General features: G+C 39.0%; 1 protein-coding gene across 1 annotated transcript in view; it reads right to left on the minus strand.

Moving 5' to 3' along the window:
- Nucleotides 1-6,045, minus strand: part of PLCE1 (phospholipase C epsilon 1) — a 261,864-nt gene extending 255,819 nt beyond the window's left edge. The window contains exon 1 of the mRNA XM_036265348.1: nucleotides 4,807-6,045. Within this exon, the coding sequence (XP_036121241.1) occupies nucleotides 4,807-6,009 (1,203 nt within the window). The 5' untranslated portion in view covers nucleotides 6,010-6,045. The remainder of the gene's footprint in view (nucleotides 1-4,806) is intronic.
- Between the last annotated feature and the right edge of the window lie 14,421 nt (nucleotides 6,046-20,466).

Here is a 20,466-nt window from a genome sequence, read left to right on the forward strand (position 1 = left end):
AGAGCAGGAAAAATGTGAAGAAAGACACATTTTACAAGGAAGAAAGCAGAAAAGAAACTAGCAACATAGAAGCTGGTTTTGACTCTCCTTTTTAATTTACAGTTTTTCTATTCTTATTTTAAAAATCAAATTTCACTTTTTTTCTATTTTGCGGTACACATTGTTGTATGTTAAATCCTCTTGTGGATCAAAGCAGGGAAATAAATAATAAAGCTATAATGACAGGAGCTGATGGTCTTTCTGCCCTGGCTATCCCCGTTTCCTCCAGGTTCCATCCTTCAGTGCACACAGAACTCAGGTTACATGAACGATTCCAGCAAAGGCAGGACCTTCTTGTACTTTGTATTCAGAATAACTATAGGTACTTAAACTCCCCAAGATTCAGGCAGGGAGAGAATTTTTTAAAAGGGAAAACACCCTTAACCAATCTTTAACCTGGACACTTTAGCCGCTTGCCAAAACACACCGTCTTCTTGAGCCAATAAACTGAAAGCAGGAGAGAGGGAGTGCGGCTGTAACTGGATAACGGGTAGAGTTTTACTTTTTTACAAGCAGGGGGAGGAGGATACCAATATAGTTATTCAGTCACCCAGCATTAATCCTCATTAACGTCTCCCATTCAAATCCATTCTCCTCTGTACAGCTGTGCAAATATAAAGTAATTGGGTCATTTTGACAAAGGCACACAAGAAAAACAATTTTAAGTGAGGCAAAGGAATCAATTAGACAAATAACATTCTTTATTTTTATTTATTTATTTATTTATTTATTTATTTATTTATTTATTTATTTATTTATTTTTATCCTCACCCAAGGACATTTTTCCATTTTTTGTTCAGATAGAGTGGGAGGGAGAGAGAGAAAGAGAAACAGAGAGAAACATCGATGTGAAAGGGACACATCGAGTGGTTGCCACCCGCACGACCCAACCAGGGCCGGGGACAAACTGCAACCGAAGTACGTGCCCTTAGCGGAACCGAACCCGGGTCTCTCTGGACCACAGGCCAACGCTCTAACCGCTGAGCCAAATGAGCCAGGGCCAAATAATTCTTTAAATATGTGGGAAGCATTGCTCAAATGACCACATCGTAGATTGAGGGACATACTAGCCTAGCCCGGCTTGTGTGGCTCAGTGGTTGAGTGTCGACCCATGCACCAAGAGGTTGCCAGTTCGATTCCCGGTCAGGACACATGCCCAGCCAGGCTGTGGGCCTGATACCCAGTGGGGGCATGCAGGAGGCGGCCAATTGATGTTTTTTCTCATCAATGTTTCTATCTCTCTCTCCTTCTCAATTCCTCTCTCTCTTAAATCAATAAAGAAAAAAAATTTTTTAAATTCATACTGCTGTAAACTTCCCTGTGTGAGGAGCTACCAAGAACAGAGGGTGGGGACATGTTCATGACAAAGAATGTAATAAATGACCAGAGTGAGAGCGGTGGCACTCGCTCTTCACCAGGCACTGCCAAAGGACTCCAGAGACCGTGTTTCTTAGCATGACACTGTCCTGTTTTCTACATACCTGGCATTGTGCTTGCATATGGAGAGTAGAAAAAAGGTAGGGTTATTTCTTGCCCTCAATATATTTACAATCTGATTAGGGGACACATGTGAAATAATCAGAAAACTGGGACCATGAGTGAAGCATTAATCTGCATTTTTTAGCTGAAGGAAGCAATTTATAGGAGCTGGGGAAAAATGGCTATAATTCATCTGTGCAACTTCTGAGAAGGATTTCCCCCAGACTCAAAACTAAAAAAAAAAAGATACAGGGAGAATACAATACTTTAGAAAATATTGATTCATTCCTGCCATGGCATAGATGTTCAAAAAGGTCTCTCCCTTTCAGAAATCTCCTTTGAGAAAGGACAGGACAGTCAGTCTATTCCCTAGCTTCACGTTAAGGGTTAATAAAAATGCTCACAGCCTCCCAGAAACCCAGTCAGAGAGGAGAGAGAAGTTCCTGGAGTCCACTCTGACCGAGGTGTGGCAACTTCTCCCAGCCTCCAGAGACTAGAAGGAGGGAGGATATGATTTGCATCATCTCTTTGGCTCTTTTCATTGGAAGTTAGCATTCCAGGGCCTCTAAAGGATAGAAAGGGGCAGATTTGAGCTAGAGACCTGTGAACATTCTCAGAAAGAAGAAGCGGCAGGGCTCTAGGAACTGAAAGATGAGTACAGGCATACCGAAAATTATCCTGCAACTTACACCAGATTCACTGCCATTGTGCCTGTATGTGTGTGTGTGTGTGGGGGGGGGGGGAGGGAAACAGGGGGAGGGGGACAAGGATAATGGTTTTCAAGCAATCTACTTCCACTCATTTTGCTGTATTTAAATTTTTATTATGTTCTTAGTGTTCAAGTTCAGGTAATGTGATTTTAATTTTTTTTAAATATATTTTTATTGATTTTTAGAGAGAGAGGAAGGGAGAAGGAGAGAGAAACATCAATGTGAGAAAGAACCATCGATTGGCTGCTTCCTGCATGCCCTCTACTGGGGATGGAGACTGCAACCTGGGCAAGTGCCCTGACTGGGAATCAAACCGGTGACCTCTTGGTGCAAGGGTCAACGCTCAACCACTGAGCCACATAGCTGGGCATGACATTAATTTTAAAACTGCTGCATTTTTGCCTTGGTTGGTTTGGCTCAGAGGTTGGAGCATTACCCCTCAGACCAAAGAGTCATAGGTTTGATTCCGGTCAAGGGCATGTACCTTGGTTGCAATTTGGTCCCAGTGTCCTGGTCAGGGTTGTTTGGGAGGCAGCCAATTGATGTGTCTCTCTCACATCGATGTTTCTCTCTCTCTCTCTTTCTCCCCACCTTCCATTCTATCTGAAGATAAATGGAAAAATACCCTTGGGTGAAAATTAAAAAACAAAACAAAAGTGCTGCATTTTTAAGTGGGGTGACACATTGCTGTGATGAACTCCTTTCTCCCTGCATGGACAAAATTCAGAATTCAGTCAGAAGAGCTGGGGAGCATGTGGGTAACTGATAATACCTTGACTGTGACTCAGGTTTCATGAGGTATCAGGTAAAGATGTAAAAACAAACCCGCTGACACTTTTGGGGTGAAGGGCAGGTCGAATGCACAGAGAGAAGGGCCTGCAGGCTGTCCCTTTTCAGGCAGGTTCCCAGGTCAGCCTTGACACTCTTTAAAGCCCAGGCAGTGTCATGGTCTTTAGGGCAGAGGAAATAGTCCCAAAGTGTCTTGATAAAGACCAAAGAGCTCAGTTTAAGCTTCGAGTCAGTGGTTCTCAACTCCATAAAATCACAAAATCACCAGGGGAACTTACCAAAAAATTTATTCTGGTTCAGAGGGTCTGGGAGGTGGGGCCTGGACACTGTGATTCTAACATGTAACCAGGGTTAGAACTACCATATCAAACACAGCCAAGTCTGAGATATCTAAGCATCAGTGAATGTGGCTACTAAATCAATAGATGCTGAAATGAACAGAATTAGTCTTTTCCTTTAAAAACTTACTCTAAATTTTATTTATTTCTGGATCTCGAGGAACTAAGAGTGTGAGCTGCCTGGATTATAATCCTAGTTATACCACTTATTAGCTAAGTGACCTTGAACAGGATACATGACCTTCCTGAGACTCTGGGTTTTTGTTGTTGTTGTTGTTGTTTTTTTAGCAATACAATAAGGTTAATAATCATACCAATACCAGAGGGGAATTGAGATGACTGCAAAAAATCAAGAATAAATAATGTAGTCTAATGCCTGGCACATGTAAAGTGCACAATAAATATTCATTACTATGATTGATGATAATTAAAGTAAAAATATGCTAGTTATATTTCAATAAAAAAGATGTTTTTCTAGACTGGGTATTTAATTATAGGGTCAGGTTTTAAGGAGTTGTGAAACACTGGAATGTGAAAGTTAGAAATTTAGCATTTCCTTCAATTATGAATATAGGCAACCTCAGTTGTAGTAGCAGTATCTGTGATCTTATCGCCAACAGAAATCACATATATTTTCACATATTACAGTCGTGGTAGAGATCCTAAAACAGTATTTACATTTAGTGTGACCAGCTGCCCTGATTTGCCCAAGACTGAGAGGTTTCTCAGGGTGATAAAACTGGGAAAGTCCCAGGCAAACCACTCCCTACCTAGATTTATTACTACTTTGAAGTTATGGTAGTTAGCACATCACTGGATACCATCATTTAGTGTGTTAATAAAGAGGCCCCTACCCTGCTATGTCACAATTTCAAAAAATATCTTGATAAATGTATATCCACATATCTATGTCCTTTATAATGCTTTGTATTTCATTTGATGCATTTAAAAGCATTCTGAGTCCACAGGCTTCACCAAGTTGCCAAAGCCAGGGTATATGGCACACACACAAAGAAGTTAAGAGGGATGAAATTAGGAACCTTGGTTGGAAAAATGGAAAAAAAAAAAGGATTTTAAGTTCCTTTAGGCCTTGCAAACTAAAAACACAATAAAAGAAGATACAGGCATGTATCTTCAAAGGATACAACTATATATTTAGATGATGGAGTTTTTCCGCTACCAGGATTTTCTGTCTTATAATTCCACACAGAGTAACCACTCCTGATGACATATGTATATTTTGTTACTTATATTGTTGAAGAGTTAACTCAGTCTTGACAGCTATCAATTAGAGTATCTCTTAGGTCTACTTATTTCCAATAACTACAAATACTTCCCCTAAAAATCATAATTTGACATAACTTAAATTTTTACATGAATTAAGACAACAAAAATTTGGACTTTGAAATATTAAGCTTTAAAACATAATTGAAAGAAATTTTAACTCTTACCAGATACCACTGGGCTTCTGACAGACGCTGGCTCCCATCTTGCCTAAGCAGTACTGTTGACCTCTGGCCCATTTCTTTCCCACAAGGCAATAAGAGACCACTTCTCTTCATATCAATGTAACTCCAAGCTGCTAGTCCAATGTGACCAGAAGGCAGAGTTCTCACAATTGCCCTTGTCCCAGTATACACAGATTTCTTAACTTCCCTGTCATTTTTACAAAATCTCCTCACTAACAAAGTGGACCGCTCCTTTTTACTTTTAAAATAATCTTCTACATCTTCACAATTATCAGGAAAATCCTCAAAATGGCTCAGAAATGTCTTGGCAGATGGACTATCAGTAAAATCCTCCTGGCAAAAGCTGTCACTTGAACATACCACGTTGGCCTTTTGGCAGGGAACTTCGCAGCGCAAGTATTCATCATTCAAGGTATCACAATGACCACACTGTAGCTGCCTGTTCTCGTTATCACAGCTTTTTGCCAATTCCATCAGTTTGCAAGTATACGCCATATAATTTTTCCCTTGTTCCCCACCAACATCAGGCAGTGGAACACAGTTTCCACAATCATCCAAAATCAAGTTATCTGATAGGGTACAGAAAGTGTCTGACATTCTTCTGTCAAGTTCATAGTGAAAGTGAAATACTGTCATGTTGCTATCAGAGTGTGCCCCACCTGTCTCTATGATCGCAGATTGATTTTCTAATGAATTAATGCCTATGGAAGGTCCATCTATTTCCAGTTGGATTCCAGGGAACACCTTTCTTTCCAGTGAAGAAGGGATTCCAGTTTCCAAACACATGGCTTCCTCTGTGATAGAATCGCATATTTCATAAAACTGGCTCTGAGGAAGACCGTGCTGATGGTTTTCCATTACGTTGTTGCAGTTAATGCTAAGGTTTACCACAGAATCTGGCATGCTTTTCTCCCAGCACGTTTCATTACTGTTCTCATCACTCATTATCTTCTCCCTTGCTATTGAGAGAATCTTAGGCAAGTTGCTTCCAGAAGATTCTTCTTTAAGTTTGCTCAGTGTTGAGATGGTATGAGAAGTCTGCCCACTCTGCCTGAGAGTATGCGTCTTGGGAACACCGATGTCCGCGGCCTTTTCACTACTTTCATCTATAGCTGACTGAGAAGACATCACTTTTCTCTGAGTCACAGGTATGAGATCAGAAGCTGCCATTTCTTCAGAAGTCATCTTGACTGACACACAGGTTTTACCTACTGCTCTGTTTCTCCTCCCTGGTGATCATGTCAAGATTTTAATAAAATGATTGGTTATTAAAATAATAGATAAAATTCCTCTGAGCAACTAAGTGACAGTTCTCCTGATTCAGGTACAGATAAATTTCCCTCGTTTTAACTTCCTAGCATGTGCAATGTTTTTCTCGATCAGGGTTTTAGAGTGGTAGATCAATTTTCTTTCCTCTGTTATTTAAAGCAATCACTTTGAAGACTTCTATTCAGGATTACATTCTGCAACTTCTGATCCATCACTGACTTGTAATGATTTTTAAATCCAGTTTGAATGTTTCCTGTAAGAAAAAGGATACTGTCAAACACTGTGATATTAAATGAATTTTTTAAATGAACTCATAATCCGAAGCTAATGCAAAATATGTACCAATTTTGGAGGAGGAGTTTTACAATCAGAAGTTAGTTTTACAGTCATGAGAATGTAAAGTAAAGCATAGGGAATAAAGTTAATAATATTGTAATAACTATGTTTAGTGTCAGATGGGTACTATATTTATTGGGGATGATCACTTCATAATGTACATAAATGTCTAATCACTATGCTGTACACCTGAAACTAACATAATATTGAATGTCAACTGTAATTAAAAATTTTTAAAGATAAAAAAAGAGGTTATTTTTTTCCTGGCCAGTGTTGGTCAGTGGATTGAGCATCATCCCATGGACTGAGAGGTCCTTGTTCGATTCTTGGTCAGGGCACATGCTCGGGTTATAGGCTGGATCCCCAGTAGGAGGCATGCAGGAGGCAGCTAATCAATGTATCTCTCTTACATGGATGTTTCTATCTTTCTCTCCCTTCCTCTCTAACAAGATCAATAAAAACATATTTTTTTAAAAAAGAGGTTAGTTTTAATGTTTCAGATATTTTTCTGATTTAATACTTCAGAACTTCCCTTTCTAGTCAAAATGGAGTAACAGGGCCCAAATTTATCCTTTTCTCTTAAACAACTAGAAAACAAGATTGGAAAAAATAATAATAATGGTTTTCAGAGAAGGAACAATAGGCAACACAGAACAGTGATCCCTGAAATAAGAAAAGAACAATTAGTTGAGCCCTATAAATGCCCTAGTTTACAGCTTCAGAGTTTCTATAGGGGAGAGACATGAACTTAGGTAGAACCCAACGGTGTGCCTGATTTCTTTTTTTTTTTTTAAGTTGAGAGTTCAATGAGGCTAAGGAAGCTAGAGAAAAAAGACAAATTAAGTAGAGAGGGGCAAAGATAAAGATGATAACAGGCTCCTCATCAGAAATAATGCAAGCCAGAAGAGAGTGGAATACATCTTTAAAATACTGGAAGAAAAAAATGCAGTCAACTTAGAATTCTATACCCAGCAAAAGTATCTTAAAAAAAAAAATTACTTTTTAGGCTTACAAAAGCTGAAAGAATTCATCACTAGCATACCTGCATACAATAAAGGGTAAAGAAAGTCCTTCAGGCAGAAGGAAAAGAATAGCAGACCATTTAAAGCAAAAATAATAACAATGTATTATGGGGTTTCTAACAAATGCAGAAGTAAAATGTTTGACAATAGCACAAAGGTTAACAGAAGGCAAATGGAAAGGTACTGTTATTAAGATTACTTTCTATATGAATTGGTGTAACATTACTTAAAGGCAGGCTGTCATAAGTTAAAATGTATACTCTTAAGCCCAATGCAATCACTTTTCACAAAGACATAGGTCAAAATATTAGAATCATAAAAAATTTTTCAAATAATAAAAAAGGCAGAAAAAGAGGAAAAGGTGAACAAAAACAGAGGTGCTGAATAGAAAACAAATGGTAGATTTAAATCTCTCAAAAAGCATCTTTAGGCCCCGGCCAGGACACTCAATTGATTAGAATATTGTTCCATGCACCAAGAGGCTGTGGGTTCAATTTCTAGTTGGAGCACATACCTAGGTTGCAAATTCAATTCCCAGTTAGGGTGCATACAGGAGGCAACCAATCAATGTTTCTCTCTCATATTGATGTTTCTCTCTTTTACATCGATGTGGGCTAAGAATACAGCAGAACAAGAGAGCACTTGTCAAGGTAGCATTTATAAGCTAGAGATGAACTAGGATGAATAATATATCTAGGGAAATTAGTGGCTGGGAAATAGCGATATGGAGATGCAGAGGTCACTGGAAATCCTAGCCAAAGTAGTAGGACAAGAAAAATAAATGAAAGGTATAAAAAGAATCAGTAGTGACACAGAGTAAGTTTTCCGGTTAGGGGAATATTATTCACAAATAACCTTGTTGACAAACTATAGCCCTTTACAATGGGCTATACATATACAATGCATTACAATGGTAGAGTTGAAAAGTTGTTACAAAGACCATGTGGCCCACAAAGCCAAAACTATTTATCATCTGGCTACTTACAGAAAACATTTGCCAAACCATACACTACATGAGTTAATGAAATACCTGTTTAGAGCAATCTTCATATATTTGAAGAATTGAAATAAGAAAATAGCCTGTTTTATATTGTTTCAAATGGTAGGATCAGGGCAAAAAATGAATAAATTATTGGGTAGAAATGTTTGATACAGAATTCCCTAACTTTTATTGCTGTTCAACAAAGGACAAGCTATCTTGGATGGTAGTCCTCTCCTGAATGTTGATAGAGGAATTTAAATAGAGAGAGGCATAATATCAACCTAGCAGGTATTCATGTGTGTTGAACAAATAATAAAGGATGGCTGCCTATAATTAACTATAAGAAAACAATGGCTAATACTTATTGAGCACATATCATGTGTCAGGTATGTTCTAAGCACAGTATATATACTATCTCACCTAATCTTTATAACAGTATCAGTAGGGTAACAGAGATTGCTAACTATCCCCAAAATTTGTCATCGTTTTCTTCAATAAAAGAACCACTGAATTTTAGCCAAGCAGAAAGCCACTCCTTTATCAGCTTCCCTTACAGCTAGATATAGCCATGTGACTAAGTTACTGCTAATGAGATATAAGCCAAAGTGGTTTGCAACTTCCAGGAACCGTCCTTGAAGAGAGAGGGTATACCCTTTTCCTCCTCTTCTTTCTCTTTTCTGCTGGCTGGAGGGAAGGCATGATGTGTGGAGTTACAGCAGCCATATTAGACAATGAAGTGAAGATGAGAATGGATGTCTTGCAAAACCAAAAAACAAGATAGAAGCCTGAGTGCCTGTTAACCTGGCTTATAGGGAAAGAAACAAATTCCATCTTGTTTCAGCCACAACTATATCAGGTTTTCTGTATTTGCATCCAACTTTTCCCAAGTAATAAAGGTGAATACTATTATCATCCCCATTTTATGGATGAGGCTCAGAATATCTGAATGACATATCTAAGAGTACAACGATGTGATTTATAACAAGAAAGCTGTATAGAAAATTCCTGTACTGCCAGGAAAGTTATGTTCATTAATTCCTAATTAATTTCCAACTTTATGTTCTTAAACCAAATGAAATCCTTTCTTTCATAAAGAAGAGTTAAATTAGTAAAATATTAAACATAAGCACATTGTCTTTTCTGATTGTATGTGTTGGAAAGAGATAGGGCTTAACAACAACAAAAAGTATTTTATTAGACAACTGTTTTATTTATTATGCACCTATATATTCTCCAGAGTTCAGGAAGCAAGATGAACATGAACCAAGAGATCAATAAAGCTTTGATGGGGGAGATTTGAGCTGGAACTTTAGAGAGGTAGCAATTACTTGTATCCATAGAGGAGAAAAGAGACTTTGGGTAGAAGGAACAGTATAAAGAAATAAAAAGAGGTAGAAAAACACAATGCACAACTCTGAATTAATCTGAAGTTCCAAGAGAACAATTCATCCAATTAAAGAAAAGTGAAAGTTTCTCAGAAATCTCACTATCATGGAAAACAATACAAAGGTAACTGTTAAAGCTAGTAACAGAATTTAATAGTCCTATTTGCATCTTTAAACTTAAGAGTTTTATAGAGTCCCTTTGAGTATCTCGTGTATGAAAAACAACCATGCCACAGTTATTTACTTATGCATTCTCTTCCCTAAATCCCATTCTGCAAAGAGATTAAAGAAAACATTTTGTCTGTACAACCCTTTCCTCCCTTTCTCACTACCACATGCACACATTGTGCATAGTTGTAAGTGTGCACACCCACACCCAAACCCTACACGATGAGTCAGTCTTCACTTTCTTCACCACTGAATGTTTGCTGCTCCACTCCCTCCTGACCTCCTTTCTCTGAACTATTATGATGGAAATTCCATAACTCACAAGGAGACAAAGCTTTTAAAACATTCCCCAAAGGCACTGGTGTACTAATCTGGGTCCTTTTCCAAGACCCCAAAGACTTAACCCTTTGTGACTTCTTCTTTCTTTATCAGAAAAGTTTTTGTCTAGGATGCAAGACTTGTGACCCAGAAAACCCAGAGATACCCTAATCTTTATACTCTGTGTATATTAGATATCAGGAGTTGACTGGTAGGTAGATGAGAAAGGTACACAAATATTTTTGAATAATACACTGATAATATAGTAAAATGGAGGATTACAAAAAAAGTTTGTCTATAACAGGTTAGTTCTCAATTGTAAAACTCACAAAGAAAGAAAATCCTCACTGTAAACACTGTCTCCAATCAGCTTGCAAATAAAGTTTTACTTCTTTCTTTCCAAAATGTGTACCTTTTATTATCTTTTCTTGCCTTAGTGCACTGAATAGGATCTCCAATTTTGAAGCTAATATAAGTATGAAGAGCACACATCCTTGCTTTGTTCATAGTCTTAGAGGAAGAGTATTCATCACTATTTAACATTATGTTAGCTCTAGGTGTATTAGAAATGTCATTTATTAAACTGAGGATGTTCCCCTGTATTTTGTTTGAAGTTTTTTATCACAAATGAGTTTTGTCCAATGCTTTTTCTGCATTTATTGGGATGACCATATGATTTTTCTCCTTTAATATCCTAACATAGTTAATATGGTAAACCACATTGACTGAAACAATCTTGCAAATTCATGGAAAATGTAAAGGAACTAGAGTAGCCAAAATAACTGCGATCACAGCTTAATTTCAAGACTACTACAAAGCTGCAGTAATCTTGACAATGTGTTACTGACATAAAGTTAGAAATTTAGATCAGTGGAATAGAACAGAGTCCAGAAATAGACCCACACATATATATTCACTTGGCTTTTCATTAAAGGTGCTCAGGTAGTTCAACGGGAAAAGGATAGTCAATAAATGGTACTGGATCCAAAAAGAAAAATAACAAACATCAATGTCTACATCACATTATACATAATCATTAATTCAGAATGGATTATATACCTAATCATAAAATCTAAAACTATAAAACTTCTAGGAGAAAACAGGAAAAATGTTTATGACCTTGAGATACAGAAAAATTTCTTAGACAAGTCACAAGGGCACTGCACCTTTAAAAAATGGTAAAATGGACTTAATCAAACTTTTAATCTTCTGCTCTTCATGAAATTTACATTAAGAAACAAAGACAGCCAGGCGGCCGGTGTGGCGCAGTGGATTGAGTATTGTCCCATGGACTGAGAGGTCCCAATTTGATTTCCAGACAGGGCACATGCCCAGGTTTCAGGCTTGATCCCAGTAGGGGGCATACAGGAGGCAGCTGAGGGATGTATCTCTCTCTCTCTAAAAAATCAATAAAAACATATTAAAAGAAAAGAAACAAAGACAGGCCACAGATGGGGAGAAAATATTCACAATACTTGTACCTGGAAAAGTTCTTGTATCCAGAATACATATAAAATAACTCTTGCCCAGCCAGTGTGGCTCAGGTGGTTGAGCATCATCCCATACACCAAGAGGTCACAGGATTTGATTCCTTCCTGATCAGGGCACATGCCCGGAGTGCGGGCTCGATCCCCTGTAAGGGGTGTGTAGGAGGCAGTCAATTGATGTTTCTATCTTTCCCTCCCTTTCTCTAAAAAAAAATCAATAAAAACATATTAAAATATATAACTCTTAGAACTCAATAATAAGCAGATAAAAACTCAATGTTTTTAAATAGGCAAAAGACTTGAACACAAACTTCGCAAAATAGTGTATGTGAACAGCCTATAGTAAATTGCAACAGAGCAACAAAATTTCTGTATGAAAAAAATGAACCCCAATCCCTTCATCACACCACATAAAAAAGTTAAAATGGATCATAGTCCTAAATGTAAAAGCTAAAATTATAAGACTTCTAAAAGAAAACATAGGAAAAAATCTTGACAATCACTGGAGTAAGCAGAAATTTCTTAGAATAAACACAAAGGCACAAATCATAAAGGAAAAACTGAACCTCATCAAACTGAAAAATATCTGTTCTTGAAAAGCCAAGCCATAGAATAACAGAAAATATCTATAATATAAATATCAAACAAAGGCTTTTACATCCAGAATATATAAAGAACCCTTAAAACTCAATAATAAAAATAGCCCTAATTTTTAAATGGACAAATGTCTGAATAAGCATTTCAAAAAGGAGAAATACAAATGACCTACAAAATCGTGGGAAAAAAAAAAAAAGTTCATCACTGGTCAGCAGGAAAATACCAATTAAAATCACAATAAGATAGCACTTCACTCCCACTAGAATGGCTAAAATTAAAATGACCAGCCATCCCGAAGTTGGTAAGAATGTGGAGCAACTGGGATATTGTGGTAGGACTGTAGAATGGCACAGCCACTTTGGTAAATGGTTTGGCAGTTTCTTATAAAGTTAAACATATACTTAGCATATAACCCAAAAACTCCACTCATGGAAGAAAAGTAAAAGCATACATTTACAAATAGACTTGCACATAAATGTTTATATCAGCTTTATTCATAAAAGCCCCAAACTGGAAACAACCCCAAAGTCTGTCAACAGATGAATAAGCAACCTACGGTATATTCATACAATGGAATACTGCTCAGCAATAAAAGAAATGGTTTCCTGATTATATAACAAACATGGATGAATCTCAAAAGCATTAGATAGTATGAAAGAAGCTAGCCACTGAGTGATTCCATTTACTTGATGTTCTAGATTTGTGCTGTCCAAAACAGCAGCCACTAACTACATATGGCTACTAAAGTTTAAGTAAATATTTATTTAAATTAAGTAGAATTAAAAATTCAGTTCCTGCCCTGAATGGTGTGGCTCAGTTGGTTGGGCGTCATCCTGTGTACTGAAAAGTTGCCAGTTCTCTGATTCCTGGTCAAGGCAGATGCCTGGGTTGTGGGTTTGATCCCCCATGAGGGGGCATGCAGGAGGCAACCGATCAATATTTTGCTCTCACATCCATATTTCTATCTCTCTATTCCTTTCCCTTCCTCTCTAAAAAAAAAAAAAAAAAAAAAAATCAGTTCCTGCCCTGGCTAGTTTGGTTCAGCAGTAGAGCATTGGCCAGTGGACCAGAGAGTCCCCAGTTCGGTTCCTGCCAAGGGCACGTACCTTGGTTGCAGTTTGTCCCTGGCCCTGGTTGGGGTCGTGTGGGTAGCAGCCAATGTGTCTCTCTCACATCGATGTTTCTCTCTCTCTCTCTCTCTTCCTTCCTTTTTCCCTCCCTCTCTATCTGAAGATAAATGCAAAAAAAAAAAAAAAAAAAAAATCAGTTCCTCAGCTGCACTAGTCACATGTGGCTGGTGGAAACTGTATTGGACAGCACAGATATGCAGAACATTTCCATGATCACCAAGTTCTAAAGCATGCAAAATTAAGCTATAGAGATGGAGTCAGATCAGTGGTTGTAGGGAGAGAAGAAGGAGTGGAAAGACTATAAAAAGGCACCAAGGCACTTTCTGAGAAGGATGGAAATGCTCCATATGTTGATTGGGGTGGTGGCTACACAGTTGTATTATACTCATCCAACTATCCAGGGTGGGGCAGAAGTAGGTTTATAGTTGTGAGTATGTGAAACAGTTAATTCTTGTATTATTATTTGTTACTTATTGTATGTTCCATATGAACACCTGTAAACCTACTTTTGCCTCACCCTGTATACCTGACTCCATATCAGCTTTTCAAGTAGGCTACAGGCTGCATTCAATCCCACTTGCACCTTTAGTCAGTAACCTGTGAGCAATGAACAAATTGCTCAACTGTACAATATGATGCTGAATATTTCAGCTGACCACAAAGCACCAGGATAGTAGAACCAATCAGTCTCAATTTGGATCCTGCCTTTGACACTTAATAGGCTGACCTTAGACAATTCATTTAACCTTGCTAAGGCATAGTTTCTACATCTGTAAAATGGGGAAACAATAGTTTCTCACGTAATCCTCCCAATATTCCTATGAAGTAGTAATCCCTCAAAAAAATATATCTTTTATTCTTACCATTATAAAAACCTCTCCAGAGTAATTATACACAAATTACTTCCTGATACACGACCATGTCCAATTCTGGTAAATCACCTTCCAGTACAACAATAATATAAAGAAAGGCTCAATAAATATTTGCTCACTTATTGCTTTAACTAGAATAGTATTTATATGTTAGTATGTAATAATTTTCCTTTTCTCATCCAGTGCATGCCACTAAACACTTTTTTAAGGTTCACAAAAACTGGGTGCTTAGTACATATGCAAGGTACCTCATGACTTCACAAGAAGAGAAAGGCAAAATCCCTGTCAACAGGGAATCACTCGTTATTATAGAGCCATTATGAAAATACTAAGGATATGAACTAATATCACAAAATACTGAATTGTATAGTCCAGGCAGTTAAAAGGTCAGGGAATCATTCAGTTGTGTGTATACTAATTGTGCAATAGATAAAAAATAAAGATAGAGATGACAGAAATCAGCACAGACCTAAGTCATAAGGAAAGGCTTCCAAGAGAATGTCATAGTCTATAAATGAGGACTCTGCGTTTGGAAGTGAGAGCAGAGAGAAAACAGAGGAGAGAGGGAGTCTTGGCTGTTTCCTGGACCTGGGATAAAAGGTTGGGAGTTGGCTGGCTACTCTGCCCTCATGAAGCATAACTGAAGCAGAAACGGTAGAACTAATCTGAACAGGTGCTGGAAAGGTCTCATACCAGGTCAAGGCAGCACATTTTGGAAGCCTTGCAATGAAAGGAAAGAGAAAAGTGGGAAGAACCCAGAGTAGCTTCCTTGAAGACCTCGCCTTTCCCATTCCATGCATCAGAAATACTATCGCAGGCTTCCTCAAGCAGCCAACTGCCACCATTTAGCTAGGGTACCTATAGCTCATGTAACAAGCAATTTTTAATTAATTGAGAGCTAGGCAACATCAATACACCTATTCACTAAATGTCTTTTTCAAACTGGTATTTTACAAGTCATTTCTCAATTAATGTAATTGTCTTTCCAAAGAATTAAAAATACATGTGATGAAAACTAACTCACTCTGGATGAGCTAAGCATAACAAAACCACTCCACTACCCTAACACATTCTCACATTACAGTCTCTCAGTAAAATGATCCTGCTTTAATCAAAATAAGATATGATTCAGCTCCTGCAAACTCTTCTTCGTGGCTGTGCTTCCTGCGCTCCCTACCACCTGATATCTAGCCTCTATTTCATCATCACACCAAGTGAAACATTCCCAGACTAAATAACGCTCCAGTTTCATAGAGGTTCCCCCACAAAGCCCTAGCAGATGGAAAGCATTTTAAATCCACATACGTGATGCATAAGATGGCCATTTCTAGTTATTTTGTTTTTTATATTTACATTACATTTAACACCAGCACCAATGAAGGTCTTCAGAGGTCTTCTGGTCAGCAAGCCTAAAAAAATTATTCCTGTTCCTCGTGGATCCCACCAATGACATTAAATTCTGGGTGGAAGCCCAAGCCAACAGCTGACTCAAACAGCTGATGTCATTCTAACATCTTGTTTTCAGTAGAATTAAAAATGCAAATAGAACCCCTCATTAAAACTCCAAGTTCATTTTAGCTGTGCATTTAGAGTCCTCTGATTTACCACCAAGAAGTCATCATCCAAAGGGGATGCAAACAAGATTTGGGGCTGTTGTTTAAATCTGTTTAATCTGTAGGCCAACACCTCGGCATTTTTGCCATTTTTCAGAGTACTGTAACCCAAAGTACAAAGGTGTTTGCTGAGCCCACAATCTAAAGCAAGTAGGGTTGCTGCTCGGACCTGCACTAGCCATGCCTGTGCCTCCGACCGGGGGTGGGGAGTGGAGGGTATGCAGGGAGGCTGAGGGATATACAAGTGGAAGCAAGGAGTAATGTTATGGCTAATCTCAGGATCTGGATGTTGGGGACTCCTCAATAAATTAACCATACACACAACACAGGCAGTACTGTACTTAGTAAGTAAAGTAAGTACGGTAGGTATAGTTTATTTTGGGTGTCACTGTATCATTATTTCAAATATCATTTGTGATTTGTATAATGAGTGCCAGGAATTAAAAAAGCAAAAAACAAAAAACTTCAGCAAAAGTGCTGTGCCAGCCCCTGGCCAGTTTGGCGCAGCGGTTAGAGCGTCGGCCTGCGGTCCAGAGAGACCCGGGTTCGGTTCCCGCTAAGGGCGCGTACCTCGGTTGCAGTTTGTCCCCGGCCCTGGTTGGGTCGTGCGGGAGGCAGCCACTCGATGTGTCCCTTATCACGTCGATGTTTCTCCCTCTCTCTCTCCCTCCCACTCTATCTGAACAAATTATGTCCTCCAGTGAGGGTTAAAAAAAAAAAGTGCTGTACCACATTCTACAATAACCATTTGACAAGTAACACCTGTTTTGTTTTGTTTTCTGATTATAAAAGCAATACACATTTACTGTAGAAAATTTGAATAAAGGCTGAGAAGTATAAAGTAGAAAAGATAAGGTAAGATAATTAGGTAAGTCCTAATTTTGTTATAACTTCTTTCCAGTTTTCTCCCCATTGAATACACATCTCCAGAATTAAAATTATGCTATATATTCCATTTTTATCCTGCTTCTTACGTTTAACATGATATTGTCTAAAGGAATAATTTTTAGACATAATTAAATCTATGTAAATGCCAACAATACCTTTTCCAATGTTCTAAATGTTATTTTAAAAAGAAGATGATCATGGAAAATTATACCCCTTGCCCCCTAAAATTATGCATACTCCCACCTGTTTAATTTATTTGTAAACATGGCCCCATCCTTGGAGTATAACAACTTCCAGATCATTCCATCTTTCTCCCAAAGTTTGGTCAACCAAAGGGTTTCATTCATTCATTCACTTATTCAACAAATATTTTTTGAAGACCTACTATGTATCAGATCCTATATAGACACAAAGTATAAATGGTCCATAAAACCACTGGGTCTAGTTGAAATTTATCAAAGGGCTATTTACTAGGATTAGGTGATATTTTATGATACTAAACTAGAACAAATGAAGCCAAGTTTAAGGGTGATGCAATAAAAACTGGCCTCTCTAACCCACCAATTTCACACCCACCTCAGCCAGGATGGTCTTGTCCTCTGTTTCCTGAACCTGCCTATTCACTCCCACTTCACTTGTGAGACACCCTCCGTCTTCCTTTCTGCAGAGCCACGTTCTATTCAGTGAGGTTTTCTGACCAGTGTTTGAGAGTCTTATACTGCACCAACCACCCAGAACATTCTTAGACAACCTTTAACTGCCCTTGTTCCCAAGTAGGGAGGTGATAAGTATCTGGGACCTTTGCCAGAGTCTCATTTCCTTTCTTATTCCCCACAGCTAAGTGCTACATACATTACTTGTAAACACCTAACCATTCCTTTCGGAACTTCTCAATGTGAATCCAGCTCCGAAAATAATTTTCAATAAAAACACTGTACCCTCTCAACGGCTGTAGGTGTGTAGAAATATATATATATTTCTACCATAATAGCCTTGATTGTTTTCCTGCTGTAGGATGACAGCTTAAAAAAAAAAAAAAGCACTTCTGAAATAGTAACACTGAATTCACTTTACCCATAACTAGGAAAACATAAATCTAATATAGAACAGTTTCTTGGGTCAACTCACTACCTCTATGCTGCATCAAGACCTGAGACCTTCCATGTAAGGCACCAACTGGAGCACCTCATTTGTATAATCTTATTCAATCTTCATAGCATCTGCTATGATCACAATTTCCAATGTAGAGATAAGAAAACGGGTTTAGAGCCCTGGCCTGTTTGGCTCAGCGGTTGGAGCATCGGCCTGTGGACCAGAGAGTCTCAGTTTCAGTTCTCACTAAGGACATGTACCTTGGTTGCAGTTTGTCTCCGACCTTGGTTGGGGTCGTGTGGGTGGCAATCTGTCGATGTGTCTCTCTCACACCAATGTTTCTCTCTCTTTATCCCTCTCTCCTTCCAGCTCTATCTGAAGATAAATGCAAAAAATGTCCTCGAATGAGGATTAAAAAAAAAACAAAAATAGGTTTAGAGAGATTACACAACTTGCCCAGAAGTATTCACCTAGCCACAGGTGAAGTGGATACTCAAATCCAGGCAGATACCTTTCCATTGCAAGCCGTTTCTGCCCTGGCTAATATTCGTCCTCATGTGTTCTTTCCATGAGGCTGAAACTTGTGATTCTCACATTTATATCAGCATCAGAATCATGTGGGAGACTTGGGAAAAATACACTTGCTTGAGTACTAGCCCAAGAGACTCTGATTCAGGAAGGGAAAGGGAGATTTGCATATTTAATAGGCACTCCTCCCCAAGCCCTACCCCAACCAGGTAATTTTGGTACCAGCTGTCTTTTTTTCTCTCTCTAATATTTTTTCTTTATTGGTTTTGGAGAGAAAGGAAGGCAGAGAGAAAGAGACAGAAACATCGATGAGAGTTCATTGGCCACCTTCTGCATACCCCCCACTGGGGATCCACCCACAACCTGGGCATGTGCCCTGACCGGGAATTGAACCAGTGATCTCTTGGTGCATGGGTCAACACTCAACCAGTGAGCCACAGGGGCAGGGCACCAGTTGTCTTTGAATTAAACAGAGATACTCCATTAAACAGAAGGAAACTACCCACAGAAGGGGAAGAGGCTCTGAAAAATAGCATTCATTTCCTCATTACCCATGATCCAACAGGGCCTTTAAAAAAGTGGCAAGGAGTTGTAAATGGGTACAGAGTATCAGTTTGGGATGATGAAAATGTTCTGGAGATGGATAGATGGTGATGACTACACAATCATGGGAATGTACTTAATGCCACTGAACTGTACACTTAAAAATGATTTAAATGGTAAATGTCCTGTTATGTATATTTTACCACAATTAAAGGAAAAAAGGCAGGATGCTAACCTCTTGGCTGCCTTGGGGAAGGTGTCTCTGACACTCTCTTCTGCTGATCTGAAAAGAAGTGAGGTTTAGTCCTAAGGGATCCCTTGAGAAAAGGACAACTGAGAGACGCAGGTGAAGCAAAGTTGGCCCTCGGGTGGCCCCTCTTCAGCTTTGGGCTGGCTTTGTGAGACTTCCAGCACACTTCAACATGTTTCATCCCCTGGCTGCCCACAGCTTGTCACTGACATACTCGTGTGTGTCCACGGACATGGCCGAGAAGGAAGAGAAGAGACCAAGTGATGCGGGAAAAGAGCTTTCCTTCAGGGCTCCAGAGTCAGCTCCACCTTGGACTTTCAGCAAGTCACCCATGGCCCTAGGGGTCACCTGGCTCATTCCTTCTCACCTTTCCGATTTCCACTCAAATGTCATCTCCTCAGAAAGGCTTTGCCTGCTCTAAAGCAGCCGCTCCTCCCCTCCCACCCATCACTTTCTGTAATTGTACCCTAACTGACTGTCTCCTGAGCGTCTGCCACCACTGGAAATGGTATTTATTATTTATTTGTACACCAGTTACTTGTTGGCCTCCCTGGACTAGAACCAGAACCCCTGAAACCTGGGAATGTGCTGGTTTTGTTCACTGCCCTCTTCCCAAGGCCTCACTGGAAACATAGTAGGAACTCAATAAATATTTACAGATAAAATAAATGAGTAAGCCTCATTTATTTCACTGTGTCTAATCGGCTCTTTCTACCTCCCAAGGTGATTTGTATAAAAGGTCAAATGAAATCAGATGTGCCAGGTGCTTTGCAAAAAGAAAAGACTCCACACAGGTGGGGTTAGGGTTCGTGAGAGGAAGGGCAGTTCAGGAAGCCCTGAGGGTCTCAAGGGGCCTTTTCCGTGACCCTAGCACAGTGGTTTGGCCCCCTCCCTCACTTCTCCACTCCTCCTAGGCAGATACTTGTCTGAAATCTAAAATGATGATGCTCCACCTTGCAGACCATCCAAACAGAATGCAACCAAATTATTTATGACAAGGTGAGGCCTCTCAGTGAGTTTTCTTGATAATGGGGTTCAAATAACAAGATGCTACTTGGAAAGTCAGGGATCTGCCAGGAAGGCAAACCTAGACGGACCACAAAGACCATCCGTGTCCGAGTCTGCTGGGTCAACAAGCATGAACTCAGTGCCTGTTTATTCC

The sequence above is a fragment of the Molossus molossus genome, unplaced genomic scaffold (genome assembly GCF_014108415.1).
Source record: "Molossus molossus isolate mMolMol1 unplaced genomic scaffold, mMolMol1.p scaffold_m16_p_17, whole genome shotgun sequence".
Classification (NCBI taxonomy): Eukaryota; Metazoa; Chordata; class Mammalia; order Chiroptera; family Molossidae; genus Molossus; species Molossus molossus.